This window comes from Musca domestica, unplaced genomic scaffold, assembly GCF_030504385.1.
Source record: "Musca domestica strain aabys unplaced genomic scaffold, Musca_domestica.polishedcontigs.V.1.1 209, whole genome shotgun sequence".
NCBI lineage: Eukaryota > Metazoa > Arthropoda > Insecta > Diptera > Muscidae > Musca > Musca domestica.
The window spans coordinates 379070-399941 of NW_026712257.1; the positions used below are offsets into that span (position 1 = coordinate 379070).

Consider the following 20872-nt stretch of genomic DNA (forward strand, 5'->3'; position numbering starts at 1 on the left):
TGTGTATTACTTCAGTTTAAATATTTATTACAACCAATTTAAAAATATGCCAATAACTAAACTTATTGGCAAGGAAAAAAAGATACCAAGGGAAAAAAGAGAAGCTTGAACACCCCGTCAATAACTATGTTAAAAGTATAAAATTAAGTTAAAATAGGTAAGTTAAATGTATAAAATATTGTCTAGCCGAGTTTAGTTTTGAAGAAATACCAAACCCTAATCCTGCATTTCTTAACGTAAAGATTCTATTTTTGCTATTGGTAGCTTTAAAAATTATTTCCTGCAAGTCAAAAAACAATCATGCAACAGTTAAATATATTTCGAATAGGTTTCCTCTTAAAGTTTCTCTTTAGATATTTGTATTATAATGCAATTGAAAAGGCTCTAATGAGGTTGATTACTAGTTGCCATTGGATGACCAGGTAATAAAAAAACTTCCCTTATTGGTCAATTTTAAGTCGTCCTTGAACAAAAAGGAAGACTTACAATTGCTAACAAGTAAAAAAGCTGTAAGTTCGGCCGGTCCGAACAAATTTGGCAATTTTCAAAAAATTTAAATCCGTTAAAGATTCTGTTAAAATTTAAAAAATACCGAATTGAGGATTAGTGTCTATACGACGACGTGGACCTGCATAGGCAACTTTCGTCATAAGCTATTACAATATTCAAAAGCGAAACTTGAAAAAAAATCGGGGAATAATGTCGCTAAAATCATCAAAATATCGAATATATGGAGCTATCATTATATGGGGGCTATACGAAGACGTGGACCTGCACAGACAATTTTCTGTCTTTGGCTGTAGTATTCATTACGAACTTCAAATACCAAATTTGAAACAATTCCGGTGAATTATGTAGATAAAATCATCAAAATACCGAATATAGGGAGGTACCGTTATATTAGGACTGTACAACGACGTGGACCTACACTGACACTTTTCTGTCATAGGCTGTACTATCCATTACGAACTTCAAATACCAAATTTGAAACAATTCCGGTGAATAACATCCCTAAAATTATGAAAATAAAGAATATCTGGAGGTACCGTTATATGGGGGCTATACGAAGACTTGGACCTACAAGGACAGTTTTCTGTTTTTGGCTGTGGTATCCATTACGAACTTTAAATACCAAATTTGAAACAATTCCGGTGAATAATGTTGCTAAAATCATCAAATTAACGAATAACGGGAGGTGCCGTTATATGGGGGCTATACGAAGGCGTGGACCTGCAAGGACAATTTTCTGTCATGGGCTGTAGTATTCATTACGAACTTCAAATACCAAATTTGAAACAATTCCGGTGAATATTGTCGGTAAAATCATCAAAATATCAAATATCGGGAGGTATCGTTATATGGGGGCTGTACAAAAACGTAGACCTACATGGCTCATTTTCAATACCAAAAGTCCTGCAGACTTAATATACATTTGAGTAAAATTTTATTAACCTACTTCATTTCGTTCGGAAGCTACAGTGATTTCCACAGACGGACGGACATCGCTAAATCGACATAGAATTTTATGCTGTAGGGACAAAAATATATATTTCGAGGTGTTACAAACGAAATTACAAACATAATATACCCTTCATACGATGGTGAAGGGTATAAAAATCTTAAAACACAATAAAATCAAATAAGTCTGTTAAACCAAGTCCAATCAATACTATGAAATAATATAATTACCTTTAATGGTTTCAGGAGTTGTGGCAGTCCTTTTGATAAAAGACGGTGAAAGAAGTCCTTGGGCTAGTGGAACATATTTTGTCGAGGATATTTTCGTAATGTCCCATTACACGGTCGCCTTGAATTTATATTTCTCTGTGGCTTACTTTTATAGGTTCCCACATCTCTAAGCATAGATACTGGATTTTCATCTGCTATGGAACATTAAAATATCCTGAAAAAAAAAAATAAAATTAAGCTCAAAACTTGGAACAGCATAAAAGGAAGAGTATTTTTTCTTTCATCAGAAGTCCAAAGTTCCCAAAAATATGTCCTCTAAATTTCCGTAAGTTCTTTACATATTCTTAAAGCGCATAAATCGGAGAAGGGTCGGTTATCAATGTGAGGAGCTTAGAATGTTCATTACAACATTCTAATTTCTTCCCTAAAGTATTTCAACGCCCGCCCACAATGTCTCCATTGAAAACAAAATATTGCCCGAAACCGGTGTTATATTTTTTTCATAGCTAAAAATCTTATTCCTTGTTAACCTGTTTAATTTCTACAGGAAATGTTTATTTGGGTTTCCTAAAGCCCATATTTCGGATAATATGGACTACCCAAAGGAAAATAAAGTACTTTCCTCGAAGCAAGACCGGACAAGAATGCAAGACTACTTACGGGATTTTGGATGTTCATTTCACTGGAGATATGCCTTTTCGTGAGAGCATCGACCCTAGTCCTAGGAAAATTCGTGAAGCTGTCAATATAGCACAACAATGAATTGAAATGGAGCAAAAAAAAAAAAAATTGTCCACATTTAAGTCACTTTTTTAACAAATTCATCTTAAAACATTTTTTTTTGCAAAATAAAACTTGATTTCGATCAAGTACTTGCAATAACCTTAAAATAGCTAACGTATCTATTCGCTCTCATTCTTCCTCTCTCTTTAAAAAAGCATCTCCGATTCTTTGGAATACCTAAATATAATTTTTACATAAAATTCTTTGAAAAATACTAATTATAGGTTATTTTCACTAATTTTTCCAAAGAAATTTTATTAAAAACATTTTTTTTTTCGGTTAGTCGAAGGGTTGAGAATCGACCTACAAACCCCTATGTCCCACTTGACAGTTTGAGATTGACTAGAAAAGTCATACCTACCTACCCCTGCCTTTGCTCATATCTATCGTTATGCTTCACAATTTTTCGTAAATGTTGTATTTCTTAAATACTAACATGTTATTCTCTTTGGTAGTTTGTGTACAAACTCAAACTCAAGAAGGGGCAACATATGCTTGCTACTTTATAAAAGTAACTAAATAAACTTAAGAAACTAGCTGTACGAATGAACTGCATATAGTTCCGATCATTTCCTTCGCAGAATAGTTCCATTGAACTTCTTCGACTATTTGACAGATGACGAACTGAAAAAATATATTTTGCTGTTGTGGAATTTTACGTGAACGAAAATACAATAAAATACTAATAAAATTCTATATTTAACAAAATCAAAATGCAATAACCTTAAAAAATTCGAATATTTTCAATTTAAAGTATAAACTAAATCGAAGGGAGATAACAATCGGCGAAAAAATAGACGTGATAAAAGCATAAACAAATATTGACATAAGGAACGTCTCGTCTGCAGCACAGATTTAACAACAGCTTAATTTTCTGCCAGAACTTTGAAGAATGTGTTATGGCTACAGTACCAAACATCAATTCACTGTCGAGGAAGACATCTAACGTCAGTGACATAAGTGATTTTCAAGACAACATCTCCGAAAAGACACTACTAAAACTTGGAGGTGGTGGTAACAATGTTAACGCGACGACAGCAAAGGTCCTTGAAAGTGGCAAGGGTGCACCCAGTAGTTGGGAATCTTGTTACTATTGTCCGAGAGAAAATTTCAAAGCTGTAAACGAGTTTGTCAAGTAAGTTCTATGAATAACCCAATTTTGTTACAAATTATCGAATCCCCTTTTGCAGGCATCTACGTGAACGTCACTGTACTCGTGAGGGCGGCTCCTTTGTATGCCGCTATGGCTTTAATGGTGTTTGTCCATCTCTACCGCTGGACGGTGTATCGGATCGTGACTATGATGCCCATGTGGCCAAGTATCATGTAAACCAACAGACACGAGAAATGCCACCAGAATGGTCAGTATTTTCGGCGGCCCAAAACCTGCCGGCCGTCCTCAACGATCCATCTCGTGGCAAACAGAGCAATTTGTTTACCAAAAAATGGGGTGTGGATTTTGTTGAACGTAATCATGTGCCTGCTACATCCTATTTGCCAGAAGTTACCCACAATGATTTCGAGAAATATTTAGCGAAAATTGGAAAACGTTACAAACGCCATGAACGTTTAAGTAGTCAACAAGCAATGGCACTGGAGGATACATCTAGTAAAGGAACCATGCCCTCATCTCCCAGTCATGATGTAAATCTAAATTCGATACCGGATATATTTCTCAAGGAAAATCTCAATTTACAACATGCTCCTACGTTCGGCCAAGTGTTCCCCGATATTCTACAATCACCCAGTGGCGAAGAGCGGAGGCGTACCGGACGTCTTTTGCAAGAACAATTATCGCATTATTTGGATATAGTGGAAGTAAAAATTGCCCAACAAGTGTCCCAAAAATCGGCAGCATTTTTCCATGCAATGACATCACAAGATGCAATTATGACTGAAATGCAAGAGGCTGCCAAGAAGGTCAAGGCTTTAAGGACATCACTGCGTGCATTAAATGAAACTGTTGTGGTCGATACATTCCGTGTGCTGCGCTATGCCCAACGAAGGCAAAACTTTGAGGAAGTTCTCGATAAGTTACGTCTCATGGCCACAGTGCACAAAACCCAACCAATGTTACAGCTGCTCTTGGGCACACAAGACTATGTAGCAGCCTTAGACTTGATTGGAACCACACAAGAAATTCTGACCCAAGAACTAATTGGTGTCCATTGCTTTAAGCACTTGCCCATGCAGCTAAATGAAATGGAAAAGTTAATTGACAAAATGTTGACTACCGAATTCGAACGTTATGCCACCACAGATTTAAATCGTCCCCTTTGTGATGTGCTCAATGAAACCGATAGTGTTTGTGCCGAGGAAGATAAGTTGGTGTGCATTGTTATGGGTTTGTTGCGAATGAAAAACTTTAGCTTTGTTGATGCCTACAAGGACGAAGCCCTTGTCACGATAAAGGCCATTATCAAACAATTGGTTATTGAATTCATTGCCTCCAGTGATGCTGAGTTGTGTTTGACTGGAGCGGGAGAGGAAGCACAGAGTCTGACAATTGGTGAATGGATTGCATTACTGGCCAAAGTTAAGGTGGCTTTGTTGACGGTATTGCAACGTATTCATGCGGTAACGCATATTATGCGTCAAACTACGGATGCGGCTGCGGGTGGTTGTTGTAAGGCACGCAGTGAGCAATCGACGGGTGTTAAAGCAACACAGGAAACTGCTGTCAATCTAATAGACTCGGAAGCTTTCCTTACTGCCTCCGATCAGTCACAGGTTCATGAAAAACTGGACGAGTTGTTGACAGCGGTGTGTCACTACTGTCATGAGCGCTGTGCAAATTTGGTGTCACAACAAAGTCTGGAGAAGTCGGTGGCAACAGCAGAGGAGATTTCTCAGTTGTCCAGCTTGGTTGATGATTTCGCTCAAGGCTGTGAGGCGATTTGTGGAGTGGCAATTGTACCACTAAAGGTGGCTGTAAAGGTACAAGCTAGCCGTTTTGCAAATCGTTTCCACACAGAGCGCAAACAAAAGTTAGCCATACTATTAGATACAGAACGTTGGCGCCAGGTTGACATTCCAAATGAATTCCAGAAAATTATTGATCGCATTTGTGATAACAAAGAGTTTTGTGGCGCGGGCAGTGCAGCGAACATCACTACTGCCTTAACAAATGGTCATGCTCAAGCAAATCCTGTTTTATTGGTGGAGTCCAAACCCTACACCTTGGTGGGCTCTGCTTTGTTGTTGGTACAAATGTTATGTGAATATTGTCGTTGTGCCCAGCGTTTGCCGATTGTGGCAGGTTATTTGGCTCGAAATGTTGTGGACTTGTTGCGCACATTTAACTCGCGCTCCTGTCAGTTGGTAATTGGTGCCGGAGCATTGCGTGTGGCTGGCCTTAAGACCATAACAAGCACCAATTTGGCCTTGGTATCTAGGGCCCTTCAACTTGTGCTGTGGCTATTACCGAAAATAAAGACGCATTTTCAGGCATTTGATTCCACGGCGGTGGCCGGTTTCGATATTATCGAACGTGACTACAATGGTCATATTAAGGAAATTGAAAATAAAATCTATGGCATTGTGAGTGATCGTGTGGCCATGCAACTGGACAGCTGGGATGCTCGTCCGCCCATACCGTCTCAGTGTTTTCGCATTATTTCCAGGCATTTGGTTAAGCTACACGAGGCTATAGCACCCATACTGCCGGAACAACAAATACATGCCATCTACAGCATTGTCCATAAGAATTTCAAAGATAAGCTAAGGGAAAGATTATTGAATTTGAATATCATAAATAATGGCGGTCCTCAACATGGAGTAGTGACATCGGAACTGACATTCTATATGGAAACATTGCGTACACTTAAAGCTTTGCCTGCGGCTGATTTGGATGATAGCATAAGAGAATCAATATGGAATTTTTAAAGGGAAAACCTCTTTCCCATATGAACATGTATGATTGAATTATTTTCAATGTTAAATTCAATTCTATTTTAACTTTTGTTTTTTCTTTAGCCTTTAAGTAGTATCCTTGTTTATTTTAACATTTTTGTGTATCTTTTATTTTTTTTCTTGATCTGTTGTTTAATTTTATGTGTTAATTTTTGCCAAATTTTTCTTTAAGAATACGCGGGGGGGATTTGTAGGAAATATTTAAAGTTTACACGAAAAAAAGAATAGTAGAAATGCAGCTGCCAAGACTTATAAAAAAAAACATAGTATTAATATAAAGCGACGTTGTTGTATTGGGAATTTTAATTAAATTGTAAATTTAATGAACGTTCTTACTGTATCAATGTTCAAAGGTTTTGGAATTGAAACTATGTTAACGAAACGCAATTTAAAAACCTACAATTGAATATTTCAATAATTAAAAATCGATTAACCTAAAAAATGTCTAACAACTTGTAAAAAGTCCTTAACACAAAATCCTTAAATTTCCAGCTTAGCCTTATCCCGAAATTTCCCATCATTCCTCTTTGTACAAGACACCCACACACGCCCAATAAAATTTAACATAAATCCACAAATAAAATTGTCTTACCAAAAAACATGATAAGTCAAAAAACATTAATTAAAATAATAAATTAATTATAGTCTAATATTAAATTAATTTAAACACATGTTGTTTATTTAACACTTTCAAATTTACCCCTTAGCATTTTTTGCGTAGAATTCTTTACCAGCAGCCGTAACTCTTCATCCTTTTGGGCACGCATTTCATCAATAACACTTTCACGAAAACCAGGATCCTTGGCAGGATCTTGATGTTTTTGTTCTTGTTGCAGACTTGAGAAGTCTTGTGGTATTTCTTCATTTATATTTGATTCGATACTTTGTAGAGTTTGGACACCCATTGAACTTATATTATCCCATGTATCATTACCGTACCAAATGGACAGAGCATCATTGTAATCGGTATTATGACTGCGAAATGGATGTGAGGGTGAACCAAAAGCCAAATGGCTAATTGTATCCCGTAGAGTTTTTGCTAATTTTTGTAGTTTATTTGAATAGAAGAGCAAACCTCCGCCCATCAGATGAGCCATAGAACGTAAGCAGCGGCAGATGTGTTTCTTTATTTCCGGTTCTGAAAAAAATGAAAGGGTAAAAAAGATTTTATTAGTATTGGAGACTTGAAGAATATGTTTTGATTAAAAAATTTATTTTTGATTTTTTATTTATTTTATTTTCGCACAGTTATAGAGAAACAGGGCCTCCTAGAATTCTAGATATTTAATTCCTTTGGGAGTAGAATAAGTACCCCATACTCACCAAACCCAATATATAAATCATATTTGCCACCGACAATAATTACTGGAAATGGCATTACATTTAGTGTAGCCAAATCGACATGATCCTTCTTGACACGTTGTCTCATCTTGTCTTCTCTTTCAGAGACATCGTCATCGCCTTTGCTGACCATTAATTTGTCACAATAATTCCTTAAAATTTCATATGATTCTTTTAAGTCGCACCACAAACGTTGAGGTTGTGACAAATCCACCATAATGATGCACGATAAATTCTCCACGCCCTGACTTCTCAGTGGCACCTCAGCCAATTGTCGGTCCAATGAGCCCAATTCCCAAATGTGACAAATTTGTTTCTGTACAGCTGCGGTTTTTCGGGCATACGAATAGTCCAATGCCAATGTGGGACGTGGTGTCTCCTCACGATCAAAGAAACTATTAATGGCCGTGGTTTTGCCTACATTTTTAGAGCCGAGTATGAACACCGTCCGCTCTCTGGGTCCGTTGTCTAATTGTAGTTGTTGCAGCTGTTCTTCGGCTAATTTGAAAGCAATATCTTGTATGGTTTCTGGTTTTGACGGATCTTTGTTCGTCGTGGACATTCTTCTTGCAGAGATTTGTTATAAATTTCGGAATTAATTGAGATTGTTGGATGCCAGACAGAAAACAACTGTGTGTTTTCATTTTGTCATGGTAACGGTTAAGGTATTGCCAAATGCTAGAAATGTAAATATGGTTGGCAATGTCTTGTAGTTTCAGTGGCATTGCCATATACAATTAAGCATAAGCATTGCCAATGCCACTTTACAATTTCACCACTTGTCATTGCCGTGAGGTACTTTTTAATGAAAGATTTTACGAAAAATCGCATTGGATTCTACTGAATGTATCGTTTAAAAAAATTAGCTATAACCGTATTTCTATATGGGTTATAGGCTCACCAGAAAATAACATTCTACGATATTTAAATTTTATATATGAAAGATATTTCTATTTCAAAAGGGCTGCAACTTTGGAAGTCAGCAATTTTTTAGCAGGGAAATTTAATAGTTGATCTACAGAAAAATTTGGTCGTTAACGATATACAATTTATGTAAGCCAATGAAATATGTTCGGAGATGTTTGCCTGAGATTTATATCTTTAAACCCGCAGAATTGAAACTTTTTTTACAATATTTGAACTAAGGAGCTAAAGCTCATCCCCATTTTAAAGCTAAGGCAATTTGGTGCCTATGGCCAAATCGGCTTTCCTCAAAAATCCCAAAAACTTGGAGGTTCTGGTATGTGGGTTACGTCTATATTGAACTGGGGGAACTAATCTTTGCACAAAGAACCTGAAATACCAATCTTTGGTTGAAAATGGCGAATGAAAACCTCAAACAAACAGGAGGTAGATTTATATGGGGCTATATATAAATGTGGACCGACACATACAATATCAATACCTGTTTTAAAACCCCATTTTTAAGGGTGAGAGCTTTATCGTGAATCCAGCAGACTGGCGATCATGTCTAAATCGACATGGAATTTTTCGCTTATCAGGAATTTATGGAGCCTCCGGTGAATTGAATACCCCTACCCTTCTTTTTGTAATGAATCTACAGTCCTCACCTCATTGCCCCATAGAATAGTACCTACTCCACAAATACCCATAACATCAGCGGATAAAAAAAATTGAGTATTTTCTTTTTACTTGTTTGTAATTTAAATTGATAAGTTACCATTAAAAAGCCCCATTACAGCTTTGGACCCCTCTCGCAGTTCATTTCCTTTTTTTTCATGTTGCCACAAAATTAGTTAAAGTTTAAGGTTATTACATTCATTAATATTCCCGCCAATTCCCAAAGGTAGTATTCTCAATTTGGCCTAATTTCTTTGATGTTGTTGTTGTTCCTGGCGGCAGTGGTAATTGGGTTCAGTGAATGGTGTGAACTTATTGGATGAGAGTAGGTACCCGCTTTGCAAATTCCTTGGGAGTTATCCTTTCTATTTAAATGAGAGGGAGAACGGGAGTAGTAAATCACTTAGCTAATACATTCTCATTAAGTATTTAGTTAATAAACCCAGCCACAACTCTGACAATCATTTATGAATAATCGTAAATATTATATAATTAGTCATAAAAGTTTTCCAACTTTCTAATAGTTTGAAATTTTCCCAGAAAAATTCATTTTTTTCTATTTAGTTCACACTCCAACTAAACTGTGAAAAAAACAAATTTCTTGAGAATCAAGAGTAAACATTTGCAGGGGAATTAATGTTGTTTTATTTGTTTCTTTTTTTGTTATTTTGGTTTCTAGTAATTCAAAAGGCAAAGGGAAAATTACACCGAGTTTTCCCTGTTTCTTTTTGTTGTTGTTTTTGCTATCGTTTCGAAGTTGTAAGTTAATTGTTGTTATTGCAATTTGTTTGCTTTGTTGTTCCCCACCAAGTTGAGAGTCAGAGAGTGAGAGCCAAACTTCAAATGTATTTTATTACGGTTACTTTTCCCCATTGCCATTGTTGTTGCTTGTCATTGGAGCGCGTGCTCACCTTAAATCATGCACAGCAAAACAGCCCCACCAACAACAATAACAACACACGTTTGTTTCAAGACGAAGACGAATAAAACGAGCAACTAACTCATTTCCACACAGAAATCAACCGACCAACAAAACCCAATTCGACGATGACTATGACAACTCTGAGAGACGTTTAAAAAAAATAAAACAAATAGTCAAAGGCAAGAAAGACTCGAACCAAAACAGTTGTTGTTTTGCGGCTGAGGTGAAGTGAAGTCATAAGCGCGGTTAGTTTCTCGACATCAACGACGGCGTTGATGGTGATGATGGTCCTTTATGCAGATGATTTCAACCAAAGAAAAAAACATAAAATTATATAAGAACAAGAAAAGTAATATAAAATTATTTAAATAATAAAGAAAATATCCATCTTCCCAGCAAAAAAGAAAGAAAAGTAAAATTTCTCCAAAAGAAAATTGTGTAGAAAAGGTGTTCGTTCGCAAGCAAAAGTATGCCGTTGAGGAGAAATGAAAAAATACAAAATTATTTAAAGTGTTAATTTATTTTTTTTTTCTGTCGGTGAAGCAATCTAAACCCATTTTTTGTGCTGTTCATGTTATTTCGGTTTTCGTGTTATTGTTGTTTTTGCTATTGTGTAATCAAAAAGTAAATTTAAAACCCCAGTTACAAAAATAAGAGTCAAGAAAAAAAATCCCTTCACAACTCCACCTTGAGCAATACAATGGCGTTTACTTTGTAGTAAAAAAAAATATTCAAACGTAGTTTTTTGAAGTGTGCATAACAAAATCAAAAAAAAACAAAGACATAATACCCTTACCACTATGTGGTGTAGGGTATAAAAAAAAAAACAGTCATCCACAGCAGCTATACTTTTTGGATTTCAACGTAACGGATTAACAACTTCATTCTTCGAAGGGGGCTTCCAATAAGAAAATATCCAATTCCCATTCGGCAAAGAAACCTCAAATTCTGTTTGGATACCAGAAAAAAGGTGGGTTTTTTCACAAAGCTCAATTTGTTTTCTCTTTTCGTAGCTATAAATTAGAATATTTGCCGTGCATATTTTTTTCCTGGTTGTTTTGCCTAAAATTTCTTTGCCTATTTATGAGTTTGGTGTATTTTTCTCTACTACAACAACGATGTGTTATTGTTGTAGTATATTGATAGTAAAGGGCGCGCTACTCCTCTACCCCAAAAATGTGTTTTCGTCATTCGTGCTAATGATGAGTAAATGTCAGTGATGTCAAGGTTGTTACAATTAGTACTTTCGTGCCGTTTGTGATGGTACTACCTTTCACAGAAGGATTGTCACGAAGTGATAGGATATTTTGAAATCGAGTACACACTTAAATTCAGCTATTTTTATCAATGTCCGTAAATAATTTATATGACAACTTTAACAGCAATTTGAAATTAAATTATATTTTTATACCCTCCACCTTGGAATAGAGGGTATATTAGCTTTGTCATTTCGTTTGTAACATCCCTAAATATTCGTCGTAGACCCCATAAAGTATATATATTCATAATCAGCATAAAATTTAACGATGTCCGTCTGTTTGTTTGTTGAAACCACGATATTATTATTTGACATAAAGCGTCAAAATTTGGTAGAACAATTTTGTATTGTGTCTAGGATGGTTGGAATTGAAAATGAGATATATCAGTCTATGTTTTGGTATAGTCCCCATATAACGGTACCTCCCGATATTCGGTATATTGATAATTTTTGCCACATTTTTTCAAGGATTTGTCTGAATTATTTGTAGGTCATAATATGTCTTAGTTCGTGTGGCGAAATATTGAATGCATGGGTCCACGTTTTGGTATAACGGTACCTCTTGATTTTTGGAATTTTGATGATTTTTGCCACATTTTTCCAAGGATTTCTCTAAAAATTGGTATTTGTTAGCCATAATGGGTTCCGGCTACGGTGGCGAAACATTGTATGTATAGGTCCACGTTTTGGTATAGCTCCCTTATAACGATAGCTTCCGATATTCAGGTTTTTGATGATTTTTGCGACAATATTAATCGGAATTGTTTCAAATTTGGTATTTGAAGTTCGAAATGGATGCTACAGCCTAAGACAGAAAATTGTCTGTGCAGGTTCACGTCTTCGTATAGCCCCCATATAAGGGTACCTCCGTATATTCGGTTCATTTTTGATTTTAGCGACATTATTCAACGAAATTCTTTCAAATTTGGTATTTGAAGTTTGAAATGAATGCTACATCCTATGGCAGAAAATTGTCTGTGCAGGTCCACGTCTTCGTATAGCCCCCATATAATGGTACCTCCAGATATTCGATTTTTTGATGATTTATCCTACATTATTCACCAATTTTTTTTAGGTTTCACATTTTAATATTGTAATGGATTATGACGAAATTTACCTATGCGGGTCCATGTCGTCGTATAGACCCTAATTTAACAGCTACATTCGGTATTTTTAAGATTTTAACAGAATTTTTAACTGATTTTATTGTTTTTGAGAATTGCCAAATTCGTCCCAAATGGTGGAGAGTATTCAAAGTTCTGTCCGGACGAACTTACAGCTTTTTTACTTGTTTTTTTTTTAATAAATTTATTGAATAAAAGCAAAAAATGTCGGAAATGCATCAAATTTTAGAATAAGTTAAGATTTGTTCAAATAGCCCATTCCCGGCGAAGCGCTTGCTTGAGGCGATCGACACTGTGGTATTTTTTAGTGCCAACCTTGCTTTCCAAAATACTCCAGTCACAATAGTCCCACGGTTTAATATCCGGAGGTTTTGGTGGCCATCGTGCGCTGGAAATGAAGCGAGGAACCTCATTGCGTAACAATTCTTGGGTGGCGCGTGCTGAGTCCGATGGTGCTTAGTCCTGTTGGAATGTCCAAGGTCTGCGTCCAAATTATTGCGTATCCAAGGCTTTAATACACACTCCAGAATATTTTCGCGATAATATTCGGCATTTATTCTGATGCCACGGTCGATTAATATGAGCGGAGAGCGACCATCGGCTGTTATGGCTGCCCACACCATCACCATGGCCGGCGCTTGAGTTCTGGTGGCCAACCAAAGGTGCACGATCATTTTGTTTGTTTACAAACTGCTGGACAACGAATGTTTTCTCATCGGAGAAAACCAAATTCGGCAGTTCACCACTTTCGGCCAAGCGAAGGAACTCTGTAGCTGTTTTGAATCTATTTTCTTTCTGTTGCGGGGTAAGTTCTTGTACTTTTTGGAATTTCAAAGGTTTTACCCCGAGCTCATTTTTCAATATTTGCCGAATGGAATATGGCGATATGTTCAGCTCACGAGCCATTCTTTTGAACACTGCGACGCGGGTTTCGATCAAGTCGCTTCTTTACTTTTCAAACCATTTCTGCTGATGTTCTTGTTTTCTTCCGTCCACTTCCTTGACGTCGGGTTACGCTACCAGCATCATGGTCACGAGTGATGGTACGAGACACAAATGATTTATTCACATTTAAATGCTGGAGTGCTCTCAAGATAGCCACTTGTGGTTTTCCAGCCAAATATAAAGAAATCGCATTATCACGCTCGAATTCCATCACGAATAACATTTTTTCTGGAAAATTCACACCAAAATGCTTTTGTACGCTTGTAAACAATATAATGTGCTCTCACTGGCATAATTTTAACAGTTGTCGGACGAGTGGCTTAGAAATGACAGCAGTCTGAAGTTGGTTTGCAATTTTTTCATCTCACCCTGTATCTTACTCGATTTCAAAATTATTGTGTACCAAATGGTTAATATGAGCCTAAATTGAATGGATTTTGGCACATATGAACGAATTTATCCTGGATGAAAGTGTATCAAATTTGGTGAAAATCGGTTAAGATATAGCTATAATTCCCATATATAAGTTGCATCCGATTTTGTATTTTACCCCCTCACACCCGTAAAATACTCTTCCTAACAACGATATTTGGTGTCAACTATCAGATACAGCATAGAAATACCTCTGATAGTTTTTATAGAGATCGGTGCAGATCTGGATATAGTTCCATTTATATCTTCATCCGATTTCATGTTTATTGTGCCTAAAAAGTGCATTCAAAAGCCATCATAATCATCCTATCCGAAAATACTATAAGTTTTAAAATAGGTCCCTAATATCTTAATTACAGCCAAAAAAAGTAAAAAAGTATCGGTCGGTTTTGCCGACAGATGTATACCCTCAGCCAATGTTCTTGAATAGAATCGGATGTAAATTTCGCTTTTTATTAGCTTCATGGATATTCAAAATTTGTAGCCTTTTTGGGGGAGGTACCAGAAGGAGTGGATCGATATATTCCATCTTCACACCAGACATTGGGTTAATATAAATATTGGGATGTCTGAAATTTGAAGACAATCGGACTTTTACACCATGAGTTGTAATTATTCAAAATTTTGACCCTTTGTGGGGAGGTACCAGAAGGAGTGGACCGATATTGTCTATTGTCGCGCCAGACATAGCACTGATGAAAATATTAGGATTTGCAAAGTTGGAGCAAAATCGGATTATCGTTTCTATTTCTGTGCAAAAAATATGTTTTTTATTTGAAAATGTCGACCTTTTGTGGGGGAGGTACCAGAAGGAGTAGACCGATATTGCCCATCTTCGAATTCGATCTAAGTTTAAAAAAAAAAATAGCTGTACCAAGTTTGGACCAAATCGGATACTCTCTTCGAGAATTGTCTTGTGCACAGCCAGACAGATGGACGGACATCGTTCAATCGCCTCCAAATGTCCTGAAAAGGATTTGGTTCTCCATAGTACTTTCCACACATTATTCAATATTTGTTTAGCTCTCAAAATTAATTCTTTTAATTATTATTTTATTATTACATTGTCTAATTTATTTGTCATTTCAACTCTTGTACGAATCCTGTCACAAATTTCATACCAGAGTAAATCATATGTTCTTTGCCATTTCCATCACTGTCCAACATCGCCTGTGTGCTACTCACGGCTGTGTGTATTAGAGTGTGTGTTTGTGCTCTGGTTTATTTTGACTTACTCTTCTCTGCTCGTACTCCACATTTTGGAGTAAATTAGTGGCGTTGTGTATTTTTATTTGGCTTTTTTTTGTTGTTTTTTTCTTCTTCTATGGGGTAGAAGAGTGTGGTAAAAGGAAAGCGGAAAGTGATGAGAAAAATCGATTTTTCCCTACTGTCTGAATTAGGGGTTTACTTTGCAAAAACAAATAAAATAGAGTAGGGATCCCTCTCTCTCTCTCTCTCCGTCCCCTTACAAAATTTTTACGTTTATTTTTACTTTCATTAAATATTTGAGGAGCATTTTCGTTGTATTTTCTTCTATTTGAGAATGAAATTCTGGCAAACATAGTTGTCAACAGATTGTCCTACTACCCACTGCCAGGATTTTATCACGGCTTGTTTAGTTTCTTGTCCATTGGCATTCTTAGGCTATGGTGGGCCAGATAAATTAATTTTATAACCGAAAGGTTATGTCGTCATGACTTTGCTCAACTTCTCATTTATTATCCGTGGATTAGATTTCAATGACAGCGAGCAAACAGAATAGCTTGTCGTGGCCGAAACAAGTTTATTTCCTGCAAATAAAAACAGTTTTGAATGGGATAGAGAGTGATATTATGTTGTAGTTGGTTGGTTGGTTTTTTTGAAAGTTTTCTTCCACAAAAACACATGACGCATTCTTTTATGTTTCACAAAAGAAGTGTTTTAAAACCGTTCTATTTTTTAAAACAAAAAATTAATTTATAATTATGTTAAAACCTTTCTAGGAATTGTTTATAACTTGACTAAAATTTTGTGGTTTTAGAAAAAAGAATACAGGTTGTATTCTTATTTTAATTTGCCGCTGTGGAAATTCTACGAAATTTTTATAACTTACTTACATTCACACATACAACTTTAAGATTATAAAATTAAAAATTAGTCAGATTTTAATATTTGCCAGATGCTATGTTCTGCTTGGTTCATTTTCGGTTTTAATTTGTAAATGCCAACGTTAAGATATGAATGAATTAAATTAAACACAGAAGAAGAAGATGATGATTCGGTTTTGTGGGTTTTAAAGAAATTCATAAAAATTCAATTATAAGCCTTAAGTAGGTCAGCTTAAAGAATTTTTAATGAGAATATAAAAGGAATGGTTTTCGGGTTAAACTAAATTTAGAATTTCACAATAAATGCCAAGATATATGAAATAATTTTGAAATAAAAAACAGTAAAAGAAAGTCTAAAAGTCGGGCGGGCCCTGCACCACTTAAAAAACAAAAAAGTAAAAAAAAACATTAAATTAGGCCGGGCCGAACTTTTAATAACCTCCAAAATTGGGTAAAAGAAAACAAACAAACTGTTTAGACAATTTTATACTTCAAGGATTGTAATCCACCAAATCTTCTTAAATACCAAATTTGAAACAATTTCGTGGCTAAATGTGACTAGGATTATCAAAATACCGAATGTCGGTGGGTATCGCTATATGTGCGCTATAGGAAAATTTAGACCTCAGAGTTCAATGTTCTGCCACCGGAGCTAGAGCACATTACGAACTACAAATACCAATTTTTAGATAAATCCGTGGAAAAAATGTGCAAAAAGCATCAAAATACCGATAAATCGGAACTATCATTATGTGGGGCTATAAGAAAACTTGGACCTATACATACTATGTTCCACCACAGGAGCTAGAACCCATTACGAACTACAAATACCAATTTTTGGACAAATCCCTGGAAAAATGTGGCAAAATCTCATCAAAATACAGAATATCGAGAGGTACCGTTATATGGGGGCTATACAAAAATATGGACTTAAATATTCAATGTTACGCCACCGTAGCTAGAAAACATTATGACTTACAAATACCAACTTTCGTGGAAAAATGTGACAAAAATCATAAAAATACCGAATATCGAGAGGTACCGTTATATAGCGACTTTACCAAAATGTGAGCCGATATATCTCGTTATCAATACCAACCATCCTAGACATAATACAAATTGCCGAGCCAAATTTTGAAGCTCTACGTCAAATAATGTGGTCTGTATCGTGATTTCAACAGACAGACGGACATCATTAAATCGACTTAGAATTTAATGCTGGTCATAAATACGCCCATATTCGACGGACCTTTGGGCCCATTCCAATCGACGAGGCTTGTCCGCAGGCAACATTCTTTGCGTCAATTGAATTTTGTACGGGAACAAATGCAAATCAATGCGAATAATCCGTTGTAAAGTGGACCGAGCCATACCCACCTGCTGAGAATGGCGTTTTTGGGATGTTCTTGGGGACCTCTCAACACTGGCTCGTACGGCAGCGATATTCTCGGCCGATCGCCTTGGTCGACTTTTATATGGCCTCTTCGGATTAGTAAGAGCCTCACCAGTCGAAAATTTTTCGTATAAACGCTTAATGGTGTTCTTAGAAGGCGCACTTCTCACATTTTTTAATGTTTTAAAAGCACGTTGAGTTTTCACAATTGACTTCTTGTAAATTTCAACTATTTCAGAGCGCTCGCGTGGCGTGTATTGGTTCATGGTTAAAATCTGCTTGGACTGACGCTTCAAACGCGGTATGTCATTAAGCGATGTGACATCTCTGTCAAAAGTTATGGCGTTGCCAGATGGGTCCGTCGAATATGGGCAACCCTGTATATATACTTTATGAGGTCTACGATGATGTTCCAAACAAAATGGCAAAGTTAATATACCATATTTTTCAAGGTGGAGGGTAAAATTATAACAAATCGGATGAACAATATATATGGGAACTATAGGTATATCTGAGCAGATTTTCACCAAATTTGACATACTTGTTTCAATTTGGTCGTACGTGTCATATTCAATCCCATTTGGGCCATATATTGAAGCTCTATCCAAATTTGAACCGATCTCGATAAAATTTAGGAAAGGTATTTCTGGCTGTATTTGATATTTTTTTCCCAAACATCGTTGCTACAAAGTTAATATTACGGCTGCGGAGGACAAAAATATCAAATCGGATGAACAATATATATATGAGAGATATAGCTATATCTGAACCGATTTCGATTTAATTTGGCATACCTATTTCCTTAATTTGGTCGTATATGCAAAATTCCATACCATTTGGGCTGATAATACACGTTTGGTGCACAAAAAAAAAGGCATCGGACGAATATACAGGATGAGATAATAATAAACTGCAACAAAGTCAAACGCCATAATTTTTTATTATTTTTTTCAATTTCATTGAATGAAAGCAAGAAACGTCGGAAACAGCATCAAATTTTAGAATAAATTTAGATTTGTTCGAATTGGTCACCTTTGGCACGAATTATGGCCTTCAAACGGCCAATGAAACCGTCAAACGCTGCCCGAATGTTGCTCTGCGGTATTTTGGCCCATTCCCGGCGAAGCGCTTGCTTGAGGTGATCGACACTTTGGTATTTTTTAGTGCCAACCTTGCTTTCCAAAATACTCCAGACACAATAGTCCAACGGATTGTTATGCGGAGATTTTGGTGGCCATTTTGCGCTGGAAATGAAGCGATGAACCTCATTTTGTAACCATTCTTGGTTGGCGCGTGCTGAGTGCTATGGTGCCGAGTCCTTTTTTAGGTCGAAAGTCTGCGGTCAAAATATTTGCTTTAGTATACCCTCCTGAATATTTTCGCCATAATATTCGGCATTTATTCTGATGCCACGGTCGATTAATAAGAGCGGAGAGCGACCATCGGCTGTTATGGTGGCCCACACCATGACCGGCGCTTGACTTCTGGTGGCCAACCGAAGATGTACCTTTTCAGCTGACCTCTTTGGCAAGTAAACACGATCATTTTGTGTTTGTTTACAAACTGCTGGACAACGAATGTTTTCTCATCGTAGAAAACAAAATTCGGCAGTTCACCACTTTCGGCCAAGCGAAACAACTCTTTAGCTCTTTTGAGTCTATTTTCTTTTCGTTGCGGTGTAAGATTTTGTACTTTTTAGAATTTCAATGGCTTTACCCCGAGCTCATTTTTCAATATTTTCCGAATGGAATATTACGATATGTTCAGCTCACGAACCATTTTTCGGCCACTGGGTCGCGGGTTTCGATCAAGTCGCTTCTTTACTTTTCGAACCATTTCTGCTGATGTTGCTGTTTTCTTCTGTCCAGTATCCCACTATCACGCTTGAATTCTATCACGAATAATATTTTTCTAGAAAATTCTCACCCTTGTAAACAATATAATGAGCTGGAATAAGTTTAACAGCTGTCGGACGTGTGGCTTAGAAATGACAGCAGTCTGAAGTTCTTCTCCTGCCGTGTACTCTTTCAGTTTTTTCATTCTCTTGTTTTATTTGAGAGTTTGTGGATGTTGCATCGGTTAGAGATCGAGCTATAGCTCCCATATATATTGATACAAAAATCGTACATAATTTAACCTGTGTTAACGCCGTTTAATTTTCCGGTAATATTTACACCAGCCTTAAAATACGTCTTTATCCACACTCTCTTCTACTCAGTCGTATTTATAGCTCCTCATATATACGTGGAGGTTTCGAGAATCGAAATCCATGTAAACAACAAAGTAAAACAGTAATTATAAATACGAGTGAGTGAGAGAGTCACCGTGAGAACTATAACGTTAAGATTGATACATAAGGAAAAAGATAAGAGAAATCTACTAACTTGCTATTTAAGTTCCCCGAAGCCGTAATATGTAACCTTTACAGTGATATTCGGTATAAGATATAAAATATAACCTAAAATATGTTTAATAATCCATTTATCCAATAGTCCATTGCAATAAAAAATGAGGTGATGGAAGGTCTAGGAGTGTACTTTCCGATTATATGATTTGTCTTCCGATTACTCTCACTCTCTCTCCTCTCTCTATCAATACCCTGCCTGAAAGCGAGAAAGATTTGCATGGTTTGAGTCTATCCTAGGAAAATTTAAATTTGCTATTTTAAGTTAATAGGTCCAAACTGCCAAATATCGGTGCGATATTTAGAATTTTGACGGTTTTAACCAAATTTTCCAGTCGAAATGCCTGTAATTTGAAATTCTCCTACAAAAAACATAAGTAGGTGTTTGTTCGACATAATTAAAACCTACACAATACTTCGATTATCCTCAATCTTCCCCAAAACCCATTTCGAAATTTGAGTTGTGATTAAACCTCAATGTTATTAATTCCCCCAACACGATATTGATCTTGATAAAAAACATTACCTTGGAAATAATTAACATTATTTCAAAACTCATTGATAATTAGCGAACTGATAACAAATCTTATGATTTTCGATTTACAACAAACCATTAATGAATGACTATTGTTTGTCCAGCAAGAGCGGAGCGGAGAGACATAGAGAGAACAATATAAGAGATATATATTTCTGTACACATTTATGAATTTCAATTAATTTGGATAGCAATTTTTTATGAGTTTGGATGTTCATACATGTATGTTTTCGCTGATATATTTGCATGAATGGATAGACAACAATTCAATATAAATTAAAATAAGAAGATAAATGACAGTGCAAAAATAATAATAATAATAAAAAAAAACACAAACTGAAAACGAGAGATGCAAATCATTTACTCGAGTAGTCCTCAACTCGTGTCTCTTGTTTTTGCTCGCTTTTCTTTGCTTTCTTTTATTTTTGTGAAAATGGTATTCACAGACAATTTTTTGAAAAAAAAC

General features: G+C 36.2%; 3 protein-coding genes across 3 annotated transcripts in view; 2 read left to right on the forward strand and 1 right to left on the reverse strand.

The window, feature by feature from the left end:
• The first annotated feature begins 3064 nt into the window (after window positions 1–3064).
• LOC101888204 (vacuolar protein sorting-associated protein 54) lies at window positions 3065–7045 on the forward strand. Its single transcript, XM_005186708.4, has 2 exons — window positions 3065–3607; window positions 3663–7045. Exons 1-2 carry the CDS (start codon window positions 3372–3374, stop codon window positions 6355–6357), a joined length of 2931 nt encoding a protein of 976 aa, XP_005186765.1. The 5' UTR covers window positions 3065–3371; the 3' UTR covers window positions 6358–7045.
• Window positions 7018–8371, reverse strand: LOC131802423 (cytoplasmic dynein 2 light intermediate chain 1-like). The gene is made up of 2 exons (XM_059122637.1): window positions 7708–8371; window positions 7018–7522 (listed from the first exon to the last, which is right to left on the reverse strand). The coding sequence occupies exons 1-2, from the start codon at window positions 8285–8287 to the stop codon at window positions 7062–7064; spliced, it is 1041 nt and encodes a 346-aa protein (XP_058978620.1). The 5' UTR covers window positions 8288–8371; the 3' UTR covers window positions 7018–7061.
• A 2677-nt stretch (window positions 8372–11048) lies between these two features.
• Window positions 11049–20872, forward strand: part of LOC101887688 (protein numb) — an 85742-nt gene continuing 75918 nt past the window's right edge. Inside the window, exon 1 of the mRNA XM_011295543.3 lies at window positions 11049–11198. The gene's annotated coding sequence lies outside the window, so the exon portion shown is untranslated. The remainder of the gene's footprint in view (window positions 11199–20872) is intronic.